The sequence below is a fragment of the Amblyraja radiata genome, chromosome 21, assembly GCF_010909765.2.
Source record: "Amblyraja radiata isolate CabotCenter1 chromosome 21, sAmbRad1.1.pri, whole genome shotgun sequence".
Lineage (NCBI taxonomy): Eukaryota > Metazoa > Chordata > Chondrichthyes > Rajiformes > Rajidae > Amblyraja > Amblyraja radiata.
Window position 1 is genome coordinate 10776467 of NC_045976.1, and position 14805 is coordinate 10791271.

A 14805-nucleotide genomic window follows, 5' to 3' on the forward strand; every position below is an offset into this window, starting at 1 on the left:
ATGAAATGGAAATCTGTTCCATCTGCTGACTTTCTATATTAAGAGACTGAAAGTCTCAGCCCTTTAGCAATGCCAATATAAAATATCTTTGGAAGAATCATTAGACCTTCTAACTTATAAATAAAGGTAAAGATTTGTATTTACTACGTATGACACACACCCTTACATTATTTCAGTTTTGTTGAGCGCACAGATGATTATAGGGTGATTTGGAAAGGCCACATCAACTTAAAACCACTAATCGCTCTTCTTTTCCAAAAGCAACATGGAAACCTGTCGCAGCTCTGTTTCTCTCACCTCAGCTGCCATTCATTCTGGCACATCTTGGCTCTGGCAAGGACAACGTATAAAATGTATTGTGGTTACTCATCTGGACTATTCCAACAGCACCATCCAAATCTTCAGCAACTACAACAAGGATAACAAGGAGAAAGACAGCTGGGATCTGAGGCCATCACCTCCTGCACATTCCCCTCCAAATCACACATCACTCGGACTTGGAAATGTATTCAGTTTCAGATTAGTTTGTCATATACACCAGGGTGTAATGTCTTATTCACATAAAGCTCAGGAATAACACAGCGTGGTTGTTCTTCAAGCTCCTGGGTGATGGTTATTGAGACAGGTTGTTGATCTTGGGTCCTGGAATGATGGAGATCCCTGAAGCAGATGGGGACAGTATTCAGTTGAATTGAGAGATTGAAGATGTTGGCCAAGTCTGTAGATAGACAAAAATGCTGGAGAAACTCAGCGGGTGAGGCAGCATCTATGGAGCGAAGGAAATAGGCAACTTTTCGGGTCGAGACCCTTCGTCAGACTGATGTGAGGTTGGAGGGGTGGGCGTGAAGAAGAAAGGAATAGGCGGAGACAGTGGGCTGAGCGAGAGCTGGGAAGGGGAGAAGCAGGGACTACCTGAAATTAGAGAAGTCAATGTTCATACCACTGGGGTGTAAACTGCCCAAGCGAAATATGAGGTGCTGCTCCTCCAATTTACGGTGGGCCTCATTCTGGCCATGGAGGAGGCCCAGGACAGAAAGGTCGGATTCGGAATGGGAGGGGGAGTTGAAGTGCGGAGCCACCGGGGGATCAGGTTGGTTATTGCGAACTGAGCGGAGGTGTTGGGCGAAGCGATCGCCAAGCCTACGCTTGGTTTCACCGATGTAGAGCAGCTGACATCTAGAGCAGCGGATGCAATAGATAAGGTTGGAGGAGGTGCAGGTGAACCTCTGCCGCACCTGGAAAGACTGCTTGGGTCCTTGAATGGAGTCAAGGGGGGAGGTAAAGCGACAAGTGTAGCATTCCCTGCGGTTGCACGGGAAAGTGCCAGGAGAGGGGGTGGTTTGGGACAAATTGACCAGGGAGCTACGGAGGGAGTGGTCTCTGCAGAAACCAGACAGGAGGAGATGGGAAAATGTGGCCAGTGGTGGGATCCCGTTGGCAGTGGCAAAAATGTCGGAGGATTATTTGTTGTATGTGACGGCTGGTAGGGTGGAAGGTGAGGACAAGAGGGAATCTGCCCTTATTACAAGTGGGGGGATGGGGAGTGAGAGCAGAGTTACGGGGTATAGAAGAGACCCTGGTGAGAGCCTCATCTATAGTAGCAGAGGGGAACCCCCGTTCCCTGAAGAATGAGGTCAAGTCTGTGGTCAGTTGATTGGCACATGAATCTGCAGTTCCTTAATCGTAGCTCAGTCAAAACCCAGGCATTGTGGGAGTGACCTCACCAGTAGGACTGGAGTGGCTTAATGTGGCAGATCACCACTGCTTTCTCCATTGAAATCAATGTTTGATCATAAAAGCTGGCTGATCCGTTACTCATATCCTGAGAAAGGAATACATTTTAAAATCTCATTTGAAATGTGCATGAATTGCCAACATCTTCAACTGAAGCTAAGCTCCTGACTGGAATCGTCATCCTACAATTATTTTGCAATGGAATCTCAATCTACTTTGCTGGCTTTAATTTGTTCTTTCCATACCTTTCATTCATTTGTTCTTGGTACTTTTTCATGTCTCTAGTTTCCATCTCTCCTGACTCTCAGTCTGAAGAAAGGTCTCATCCCAAAACTTCACCTATTTATTTTCTCCAGAGATGCTGCCTGACCCGCTGAATTACACCAGCATTTTGTGTCTATCTACGGTGTAAACCAGCATCTGCAGTTCCTTCCTGCACATGTACTTTAACTCTTCAGTTTTGTTCTTGGGATTGTGTTCATTCAGTCCTATTCTGCATCCATACCCACACCTTCTCATGTGGCCTCTCTGTGCCCCAGGTCCCACTCATCTGCTATTCTTCTCTTACTTTGAATATTAGGGGCATCTATCCAGCTACCTCTGCTGTAGACTTCACCCATCTAATCCAACCAGCCACCTCACCACCACCCCTCCCCTCCATTTTTCCATACCTTCAAGACATGGAGCATATTCAAAATAGAGGTTGATGTATCTTTGGGTATTAAGATAATTGTGGGACATGGAGTTAATGTATGTAAGCAAGGCTGGTAAAAGGATTAGCTGTCATCTTAACGAATGGCACAGCAGATGCAAGAGGCTAAATTCCCCAGTCCTGCTTCTAATTCTTACGTTCTAATTTCATCCCTTGGCTCTTTGCGTCAGAGAAGTGTAGAATACAAATGGAGTGGATTAGAGTTTGAAACCAATGAGATCGTGAAAAGAATTTACTCACAAAGAATTTAACACTGCATTGGGAGATTAAACCAATTTAAAAAATCCAAGTGTTGGAAATCTAAAATTAAATCAAGAAATGCTGGAAACAGTCAGCAGGCAAAGCTGTGTTCTGGAGAGACAATGGGGTCTTATAACTGTGGGGATATCATCTGTTTTTCCAGAGCCTGTTATTTTTTGCCAGACGCCATTTCTTTGTGTTTGTCTATTTTCAAAGTAACTTTTAAGCAATTCTCTAGTTCACAATTAAAATCTTGTTACACACTATTCTGCCTGCTTAATGCAAATAGTTTCCAAATTCATCACTCATACCATATCCCCGTTATGGAAACATGTGTTATATGTATCATCTTTTTATTGGAATTGGATATGAGCTGTATACTTCCGAACAGTCAGTGCAACGTTTCCATGGCTTACCCAGTTAATTTTCCATTCTTTCCCACTCTAATCACAGAAATTCACACTGTTCCAGCCTGAACAAAAACCTGACAACATGCAACCTTTTGATTAGCCATCTTTCAATCTTCCAAGCTCAATATTCAGTCTAACAAAGATTATTCTTTTTTTTGAACAACAGCCATTCCCAATTCCTTATATAGCTCCTCCAGACCTGTCTGTCGGCAGCCCTTTCTGGAGACATTCTCTCTGGATTATTGCTGTGGTATTCTGATCACATAATGACTTTACGTAACTTAAATGAGTTGTTCATCAGGCTCTTGAGCATTGCATAACACCAACCACAACACTACCTCAGCAACTGATCTCCTGTGGACTTTGTGTTTGGTTGCACGGCAGACTTGGTTTTGTACTATTATGTTTGGTTGCCTAATATTACTGATTATTAATTACTGATTTGTATATTTACTTATGCATTATTGCATTAATGAACCTGCAGAGTTGCAGCAGGTAAGAAATTCATTGTCGCATTATCACTATAAATGACAAACATCCGTGACATTTGAAGTGTGGTAGTAGAAAAGAAAGGCAAAATGGAGATACGAGGAATTGCAGACACTGGTTTACAGAAATAGAGATCGGGGTGAAATGTAAAGGCATTAGTTAGACTGTGGTGGAAAAGAACAAGATTGTGTAAATAGTGAAACCAATGATCACAAATTCCCTTAATTCCATGTGTTGCTGCAGGCAAGATCGTCAGGGAAAAGCAACCAACCAAACTTAAACAGTAGAGTATCAGGAGAATCCGATATTAAGCAATTTTACTTCATTATTTTTGGGAATCATGGAGATACTGTAAAGAGATTAAATAGATTTATCATTGGGTAGATTTGTACATGGCCTTTAATTAGAAATACCCTTTTGGTTTTAAATGTATCTGCTGTGTGGATTTAGCACCATTATTATGCCAACACCTTCTGTTCGTGCTTTACTGTTCCAGTACCTACATTTAAAATTTAGAAAATTCTATCTTGCCAGATCTATGTGCTTGCACAGGTACAGACTGCTCAAAGGAAAGAACATTATTTCACTTTGGACAGAATCACAAGGTAAAGGAACAAAAAATATTCAATGATGTAAATTTGTTGAGTTTTCTCGTCGGTTTCCAATATTCTCTCTGAGAAGCTGTCACTTTGTGGTAACAAAGGCTTTTTAAGCAACAAATCCTTGTTCCAGCCATGAGATTTGGCTTGAAGTTGTTCAAATATTTTGGAAAGAAGCTTAAAAAACAGCTTGTCTGGTTAAAGCCAGATTTTGGGTCAAGGCTAAAAGATTGTTACAGACTCTTGCTGCGTGGCCCTGTGACTAAATTTTACACTTCACACAGGACTGTTGCGATCAGTTGCTTGCCAAGTATTCCTATCACTGTTTGAACAAAAACACTCTCCATTGGTTCTTTAAATGTTCAGTTGGAAGAAGTGCAAATTAAATGGTTGATTGCAACACAGTTTTCAGATTCGTATGCCTTTGCTTATCTGGATGTCTGCCTTAATCTGTGCTACAATCCAGTCATACTTAAGGAGCAAAAAGAGATATTTAATAGTCACCCCAGTGTCAATACAGTGATCCATTCAAACCATCTTCAAGGGCACACTCTTAATGTTTCTGTAATTTTAATGAGAAAATCAATATTCATCGTTTGTGAAAAATTAAGTTTGATACCTCTTAACAAATATTCCCTTTGGACACTTTCCTTTCTTGGTATGTGACAGTATTAAACACATCTTAAAATACCACCACCAAAATAGCATTACCATTTATTATAACATGATATAAAACAGGATGTGATATGGACAAGGCATATTAACACTTGTAATTAGCATTTTATAATTATAGACTCTGCTCATTGTACGCTATGTACACAATGAACATAATTACAATTTTTACATACAATGGGGTACTGAATGGTAAGCCCTCTACATATTGCTTTGCATTTGAGCTACATCTGCGCATTGGAGATGGAGCAAATCGTCCATAAAGCTTGTATGAAAGGTTCACTAAAGAGAGAACATAGGGAAACTGGAAAATAAAAGTGAAACAGTTTTCCTTTTTGCCAAAAACAGTTTGGCAGTAACTGCATTCATTACAACATTAAGTATAAATAGTTACAGCAGATGGCATTATCAAATAACCGCATTTATCGGCACCAGTACAGTGGCACTGAAATCATTGAAGTTGTAACAAAACAAATATGAATCTGCTTCCTATTGTATACCTTAAACCTTAGTCATTTTATAAAAGATATGGCAACAGTTACAAGTAAACTCAAGGTCAGGCATTAAATTAAACATACTGTACTATCTAAAACGCAAACAAAATTCTAACATATGACCCAAATTAAGATCCTAATCACCATTTCTGCTAACGTACCGTAATTTCTATATATGGACAATTTAAAAAGAGTAAAATACAAAACTGTTGTGAACCAATACATGCTCCTGAAGTAAGCAAAATATCGGCATTATATCCAAAATGGTATTTCCTATAAGGAGTGTTTAATAGAGAGTCAAGTGTCGCTGCCTGCACTTGATGCATCCTTGTGCTCTGGTGCACTTGATATCCACATCCAACTGCTGACCTTCGACCACAGTCCCATTGCACTTCTCAATGCAGTCAAAGCTCTTCCATTCAACGTTGTTTAGGTTATAATTTTCCTGTGTCGATGGCCAGAGCTGCATTATCAAAAAGAAAGGCCATTAAAAAATTATTCAGTGAAATGTGTTGTTCAATATACAGGTCCACCACTGGTTTTCCAGCAACTGATGGTCTGTCACCTTCTTTAATCCGGACAAAACTACGAAAGTGCACTTGAAATCCCCCTCGGAAGTCCCCCCAAAAGTATGACACCTTGCCCAATCTCAACCTTATCGGGACTTGGCGGCCGATTGAATTTGGCCCGAAGCCCTGGAACTCCGGCCCAGTCAGAGCCGGCAGATCTGCTCCCCTAGCCGACTTCCACCACCTATCGGCGAGTAAAATTTGCCTCCTGCGGCCAGGGCTCTGGAACTTAGGCCCAGCCAGGCTGGCAGATTCGTTCCCATAGCTGACTTCACAGCTGACTTTGCGGGCCAGTATCTCGTCCCACCAGCGGCCTAGATGGACTGTTCCAGTACCAATTGACTCCTCTCGGAGGCCGGCTAATCAGATAATCCAACAAGGCTCTGGAACTAAGCTTGTTGGAAAAACGGTCGTGGACCTGTATATCAAAATTCAATACAACTGTCCACGATGATCTTTTTAACACATCTCACGAGTATCAGATTAATATGCCCCAAATGCCGCAATTAAAATTTGAGCTGTGTTATCTAATCCAAATTATTCTTTTTATATTGCTTTTATTTTTCTTTCTGGTTTCCATTTTTTTGTGGTTCTTTTGAAACAGCAGAATCCCAAGCGAAAATAAAATCTTTGAAGTTATTAAAAACATGACAACTAACGGTTGAGTTCAGATTTTGCTTCTTCTTTAGTTACAACTGAAAGTTTTATCCTCCTTTCAAGTGCCAAGTCTAAGATCCAATTATTCTCAGGTAAGAATGGGTTCCTATTGTCATTATCTTCTACTCACTCCATCCAATCTTCCCACTGGTTTTCTAATATCCTGACTTTGTCTCTCATGAATTTCCTCACCAAAGATTCATCTTATGCCCAATTTGAATGCAGTCGGGTGACCTCTTTTACCATCAAACCTGACAACTCCCATCACAAAATATAATCTAAGTATCGTGACAAATCTCAGTCCACCTGCATCCCTCTATCCCATCTCTTTCTCTCTTTAGATGCTTTGATTTGGAATGTTTAATGTGATATTGACAGTCATTTAATCTACTTCATCCCTCACCCTCACATGAACTTGCAGTGGGATGTTCTAACATTTTTTTAGCTTTGACATTTTCTACGCCACTGTTAAGAAAAGTCTGTGGTTGAGATATGTAAGCCAAGAAAATTACTAGTGGGGTTAAACGATTATTGCCTTCACAACAATTACAGTCCCTGTTAGACAGAAAAAAACATAAAAAATCAATTGGTCTTGATTCAGGGGTAATTGTCAATTTTCTAGACCTGAAGGAAAGAAGAACAAAAATGAAGCAAACTGATGAGAATTTGCCCCAACACAGTAGGACAAGTATTTTACAATTAAAAAACAGTTGAGAAAATATTACACTTAGGTTTATGGGATGAAAAAAGGTACAACATTGAAAAACCAAAAACAAATAAATGAAGCTTACTTTTTTCTAAACCTCATACACACATGAAATGAGATCCTTCAGTGAGCTGTGGGTGTGATGGAGATGGAGACTTTGGGGACTGGGGTGGAGAAGACAGATTATTTTCTGAAAAGAATAGGGAATGTGAATAAGAATAACCAAAAATTAAAAAAATAAACACCGACAAAAGACTACAATCAAAAAGCACAAGAAACTGTTTTCTGAACGAATATACTTTGTTTTACAGTGAAAACTAAATGTAAAAAAACCCCAATGATTAATACATAAATGGCCACATTTAGTAACAGGGCTTTAAGATGCAACAATCAACACTCTCACGCCACTGTCTATTTTAATACATATAGCAAAGCTATGACTGGATTCATTAAAATCTCTAAATTGTATCTCAATTTATTTACTGCACGTACAAACACAAAAACCATGCTCAGAAAATTCAACTAATGAGCTGAAGCCAACAATTAACAAAAATGTGGATACCATGATGAATGTAATGGAAAGATCAGAGAATGACTTTCCAAACTGCCAATGCCATTATTTGATACTAAATAAAGTGGATTCATATATTTATGTCTCTTTCGAATCACAGTTAAAATTAGCTATGTTTCTGCTATGGGGTTTTAGACAATAGGTGCAGGAGTAGGCCATTCAGACCTTCGAGCCAGCACCGCCATTCACTGTGATCATGTCAGATCATCCACAATCAGTACCCGTTCCTGCCTTCTCCCCATATCCCTTGACTCCGCTATCCTTAAGAGCTCTATCTAACTCTCTCTTGAAAGCATCCAGAGAATTGGCCTCCACTGCCTTCTGAGGCAAAGAATTCCACAGATTCACAACCCTCTGTGTGAAAAAGTTTTTCCTTGTCTCCATTCTAAATGACTTACCCTTTATTCTTAAACTGTGGCCCCTGGTTCTGGACTCCCCAACATCGGGAAGATGTTTCCTGAATCTAGCATGTCCAAACCCTTAATAATCTTATATGTTTCAATAAGATCCCCTCTCGTTCTTTTGAATTCCGGTATATACAATCCCAGTCACTCTATTCTTTCAACATATGACAGTCCCGCCATCCCGGGAATTAACCGTACTCCCTCAATAGCAAGAATGTCCTTCCTCAAATTTGGAGACCAAAACTGCGCACAATACTCCAGGTGTGGTCTCACCAGGGCCCTGTACAACTGCAGAAGGACCTCTTTGCTCTTATACGCAACTCCTCGCGTTATGAAGGCCAACATGCCATTAGCTTTCTTCACTGCCTGCTGTACCTGCATGCCTACTTTCAGTGACTGATGAACAAGGACACCCAGATCTTGTACTTCCCATTTTCCTAAATTGACATAATTCAGATAATAATCTGCCTTCCTGTTCTTGCCACAAAGTGGATAACCTCACATGTATCCACGTTAAACTGCATCTGCCATGTATCTGCCCACTCACTCAACCTGTCCAAGTCACCCTGCATCCTCACAGCATCTTCCTCACAGTTCACACTGCCACCCAGCTTTGTATCATCTGCAAATTTGCTAATCTTACTTTTAACCCCTTCATCTAAATCATTAATGTATATTGTAAATAGCTGCGGTCCCACCACCGAGTCTTGTGGTACACCACTAGTCACTGCCTGCCATTCTGAAAGGGACCCGTTAATCTCTACTCTTTGTTTCCTGTCTGCCAACCAATTTTCTATCCATGTCAATACCCTATCCCCAATAACATGTGCTCTAGTTTTGCCCACTAATCTCCTATGTGGGACCTTATCAAAGGCTTTCTGAAAGTCCAGGTACACTACATCCACTGGCTCTCCCTTGTCCATTTTCCTAGTTACATCCTCAAAATATTCCAGGAGATTAGTCAAGCATGATTTCCCCTTCGTAATCCATGCTGACTCTGACCGATCCTGTTACTCCTATCCAAATGTGCCGCTATTTCATCTGTTATAATTGACTCCAGCATCTTCCACACCACCGACGTCAGGCTAACTGGTCTGTAATTCCCTGTTTTCTCTCTCCCTTCTTTCTTAAAAGGTATGATAACATTAGCTACCCTCCAATCCACAGGAACTAATCCGAACATCATGGGGTGACGCCTGTTTGGTGGTGAGTAGTCGCCCAAAGAGTTGTACCTTTTTCTGGTCGCCGCTGGAATTTCAACACGCTGAAAATTTTTGGCAACCTGCTGTGACTATGATGGGTGCCGGCAAGTTGCCGAAAAAATTGCGTAAGTGGGACAGGCCCTTTAAGTACCCTAGGATGCAGACCATCAGGCACTGGGGATTTATCAGCCTTCAGTTCCACCAGTCTACCCAACACCATTTCCTGCCTAATGTGAATCTCCTTCAGTTCCTCCGTCACCCTAGGTCCTCTGATTGGAAGACCTTTCCGATTGGAAGAAAAATGGCATGCTTATGCACAATGGAAAAATGAAAATAGTTACTATAAAATCACAAGATGCTCCTCCACGTGTTTCAAAGACGCAAAGCAATATTTACAAGTGAAAGTCTTAATACTGAGACAAAAGAAAATTACATAATGCAATAACTAATGCAATTTGTTGATGCAAGAAATGCAACTGCTGGAATCTTGAGCAAAACAGAAAGCACTGAAAGAACTCAGCAGATTAAGATGCATCCCTACAAATGCAAGTAATAACTTTGGATTTAACTTCTTACATATCCAGATTTCAACATATATTTGGTGTCAAATGCTTCACTAATAAATGGATAGCAGTTCAAATGCACACAGAACTCCCAACCTAACTAAAGCCAGAAAGCACTGCCAGTAAAATACTAATTACTCAGTCACCTAAGATACAACTTCCCACACATCTCAAATGTTGACAGCTGTGCCTACGATCTATGTGTCATTTTCACTCTTCCTACCATCAACTTTCTGGCCTTTCTTTGGCAGCACTGCACCAATTAATGGTATTAGAACATCAGCAATCTTTAGAAAAATACTGAGACCACATCTATTAAGCTCAACGCGTGTTAGGGGCAATTCCTTCCGAATATTATTGTAACAAGATCTTGGTGTAAGATAGATAATTATATTTGGACGAAAACTCAAAATGACGACCACTTGCAAACCTATCGGACGACTAAAAATTCATGCGTGGAATATTGCCTGGAGGCCATATTTACAGCTCAAGAGTACAACTTCACCCTACAATTTTATGCCAATTTATTCTTATCGAAGCAAAATGGAGAAGGAAAAAAGTTCGCAAACTTCTGAAGTGCGTTCTTTCAGCATAAATTCTGTGCTTACAGTATGATTTTTTAAAATTCCCATCATGGACTTGGGCACATTTTCAAAGTAAGATATTGTTTAAAAGAAAATAAAATGATACTTTTATCTATAGCATTTTTTAAATCCTATTCAGCGCTGAAAAGAGGGCAGAAAAAAAGTTTGTATAACAGAAAAACAAATATGCAAAAATGATTAACATATGAAGAGAGTCTATTAAAAAGGTGGTAAAGTTACTTCTTACTGGATTTCACTTAGTTTTATATTAGGAATATTAAACACTGGTGCAGACAAATTTAGCGACTAATTTTACTACACAAAGCTCCACAATTTACTCGGCCCGATAAATTAGAGAAGCGGGCATTGTGTTTACATAAAACCAGCTATTCAAGTAATGTGAATGCAGTAAAGACCAATAGCTAGATAATGCTTGCCACTATAGTAACAAACAAACCCCTTTTGATCTTTTTGTGAATAGTTGTAAAATTGTAATTATAACCATGATGGGTTTGTAAATTAAGCAATTGACTGAGTAAGTTAAACATTAAGCAATTATGTGGCTAATATGTAAACCGTACATGTGCTGGTGTTTCGGTGATTATAATCTTTGGTCACGAAATGACCCAGGATGCTGCAGAGCTGACACAATGCATAGCTGCCCTTTGTTAAGGTAGCTTTTCTCTGCAATCAGTTTTAGTTTAGTTTAGTTTAGGAATATAACGTGGAAACAGGCCCTTCGGCCCACCGAGTCCACGCTGAACAACGATCGCCATACACTGACACTATGCTACACACTGGGGACAATTTATCATTTTTACCGAATTAACCTACAAACCTGTATGTCTTTGGAGTTTGTGAGGAAACCGGAGCACCCGGGGAAAAACTAAGTGGTCATAGGAGAAGGTACAAACTTCGTACAGACAGTAGGCGTAGTCAGGATCACACCCGGGTCTCTGGTGCTGTAAGGCAGCAATTACTGCTGTGACATCGTGCCACCTCACTGTTGGTAAGTTAGAAAGACCGCAAACAAAATTGTGTGATTATTTTTTTGTCAGAAGCAGATCAATAAGGGCTGTGGGTGCGGGTGTGAACATAGCATCGATGCAGCAGAGACTGAACTAACTGTGGAGCACATAACAGTAACTGTGAGTTACTGACAGTCACACAAATCTTTCATTAGGTTTGCAGGTCTGTAATCGAGGGCGTCTCAAACCAAGCAGAATTGAGACATCCTTGGATACATCTGACACAGACAGACCACGGCCAAGAGAATGCAGCAAAGAAAGAATCCTGAGAGAGCCGGTGCTGAGTTTCACTGATAACCTGGTGCTATTGATCAGTAATTCCTCTGCATACTTCAGAAACTGAACAAACCCTAGTTTCACATTAGTCAGTGCCGTTAAGATCTAGGAAGCACTCGCACCACTTTCTTATTTAATCGCTGCCAGTCGCGTGAGAAAAATACAGTCTTTCTCCACTGTATCCCCGTTCTACTCTACTCCTACTCTCATTGGCAACCACACACCTTTTACTCCTGGTCCTAAGAGTCTTCAATCATTCAAAGCAGTACCTGGGCTAACCGGCAATTCAACTGATTGCAGCTGAGCAATATACATAAACATGTTTTACTAAGGGCTGCAGACGGCAATCAATCTAGATCAAATTTTCTGTGGCCTTTTTTTATTCACCCGCAAACGATCGTCAGATGTGCTCATTACAGATGATTTAACGTGGGTAAAAGGGACAAAACAGTAACTTGTCAGATGGCACGTGGAAGAAAGGAAGTTGTAAATGAAGCTTTGTTAATGACATTGCATATGACATTAAAGTTAAATTTTGAAAGGAAATATAAAGTTGACTATGTATTCAACAAAGGATTTTCAAATTATGGGATACTGAGAAATACTTAGATCCTGGAAGGACTAATTCATGTGCATAGGTAATGTTTCAGTCTGAAGAAGGGTCTTGTCCTGAAACATTACCTATTCCTTTCTCCAAAGATGCTGCCTGACCCGCTGAGTTACTCCAGTAATTTATGTCTAACTTCAGTGTAAACCAGCATCTGCAGTTCTTTCCGACACATAATTCATGTAATTAATCTATTAACTAGGTCAGTACCTTTTTTTAAACTTTCATTGAGACGAGCACAAAACCTCAAAACTAAAGAGTAAATGATAATTTGGTAAAAGAATAGTTAGGTCACAGTGAGCAACTTTGAATGTCTGAATATTCCAGACAGCTTATTTAGTAGCCAAGATAGCTCATTAAAGTAGTCAAGAGGTAGCCAAATACCTCGTCATCTAATTAGTGACGTGCATTAATGGATGGACGAGATTCCCACTGGTCCTGCTACCTATGTAGTGAAACCACTGCCAAGGGAAGGGTCGGCAGAATCAGTGGGGATAGAAGACCCTGTTGGGCTTGATTATAGTTTGGCACAGGGAAGAGATACGATGTATAGAATACACAAAAATGCTGGAGAAACTCAGCGGGTGCAGCAGCATCTATGGAACGAAGGAAATAGGCAACATTTCGGGCCAAAACTCTTCTTCAGACTGATGGGAGGTGGGCGCAGGCGGGGAGAAGAAAGGGAAAAGGAGGAGGAGGAGCCCGAGGGCTGAGGGAGAGGTAGGAAGGGAAGGAGACAGCAAGGACTAACAGAATTGTGAGAATTCAATGTTCATGCCACCAGGATGCAGACTCCCCAAGCGGAATATGAGGTGCTGTTCCTCCAATTTCTGGTGTTGCTCAGAGTTGAAGTGCTGAGCCACCGGGAGGTCAGGTTGGTTAATGCGGACCGAGCGGAGATGTTCGGCGAAACGATCGCCAAGCCTAAGCTTGGTCTCACCGATATAGATCAGCTGACATCTAGAGCAGCGGATGCAATAGATGAAGTTGGAGGAGGTGCAGGTGAACCTCTGTCGCACCTGGAACGACTGCATGGGTCCTTGAATGGAGTCGAGGGGGGAGGTAAAGTGACAAGTGTAGCATCTCTTGCGGTTGCAAGAGAAAGTGCCCGGGGAAGGGGTGGTGCGGGAGGGAAGGGAAGAATTGACAAGGGAGTTATGGAGGGAGCGGTCTTTGCAGAAGGCAGAAGGGGGGGAGATGGGAAGATGCAGCGAGTGGTGGGGTCACGTTGGCGGTGGCGAAACTGACGGAGGACTATTTGTTGTTTGTGCTGGCTAGTGGGGTGAAAGGTGAGGACCAGGGGGACTCTGCCCTTGTTGTGAGTGGGGGGGGGGATGTATAGAATAATTGGGTCCCCCTGGGGCTGTCAGCAATATACCACTATTTTTTGTAAACGAGACTAGCCAAGATAGGACATCATGGTCGGCATGGTCAGATCAACATAGTCTCTTTCTGTGCTGTGTGACTCTAAAGTAAAGGAGAATAAATTCAGCACAGATACATTAAAGTGCCAGAGGATGGAAAATATAGCGAACAAAAGCAAAAATGCCAAGGCAGAAAATCGGAAATTAACACAGAGTATGCTGAAAACCATCGGCAGGTCAAAAACATTCCTGGAGAAGGAAACAGCTGAGGTTCCAGAGCACTGATTTTCAGAGTCTAACGTTAATGAGATACAATCGTCCTCAAGAGGTAAAGCACTGAATATTTCCATAGAGCAGGAAAGGTAGTGCATACTATTCCTTGGAGCCACGCCTGATCTTCATTAAGGCAGCTTATGGTAATAGGGGAAAAGATGGGATCAAATGAGAAGTGAGGTGAATGCTTATTGACCTGATGGACTTTCCTCAAGCTGGATACATCACTAAGTTTGTTGCTGTCAGGAACGTTGTCAGGGATGGGCAGAGATCTTCAAGTAAAAAGAAGAAATACAGATATGAAGAGAAGTAAAATCCCATGTGGTCTCTCACACAGCAGCCAGCCGCATAAAGGTCAGACAGCCATTTATTCTAAAACCACACAGGAAGCAGATACTGACAGAATTATGATATCAGAGTGCAGTAAAAATGATCAATAATAGAGCATTGAGTTTCAACTGCCATTAGCACAAGGCCGTTAAACATACACTACAAGTAAAATTAGACACTGCAATAAATTGTATTTGGCATTTTCTGATTCAATATCTATTATACAATAAAACAACAAAACAATATAACTTCCAAGGCATGCAAAGACTGTAGATAAGATAAGTAGAAATATTTTAACACAGAGAAACAAGAAACTACAGA

General features: G+C 41.0%; 1 protein-coding gene across 14 annotated transcripts in view; it reads right to left on the reverse strand.

Annotated features, from left to right (window-relative positions):
- Positions 1-4737: 4737 nt before the first annotated feature.
- plekha5 (pleckstrin homology domain containing A5) overlaps positions 4738-14805 on the reverse strand; it is a 249979-nt gene continuing 239911 nt past the window's right edge. For 12 of the 14 annotated variants that reach the window (XM_033039510.1, XM_033039505.1, XM_033039502.1 and 9 more), the window contains 2 exons: positions 7368-7472; positions 4738-5813 (listed from right to left, as the gene is read on the reverse strand). In XM_033039510.1, the coding sequence (XP_032895401.1) occupies positions 7381-7472 (92 nt within the window). In that variant the 3' untranslated portion in view covers positions 4738-5813; positions 7368-7380. The remainder of the gene's footprint in view (positions 5814-7367; positions 7473-14805) is intronic. The other 2 variants (XM_033039511.1, XM_033039500.1) reach the window with 1 other exon arrangement.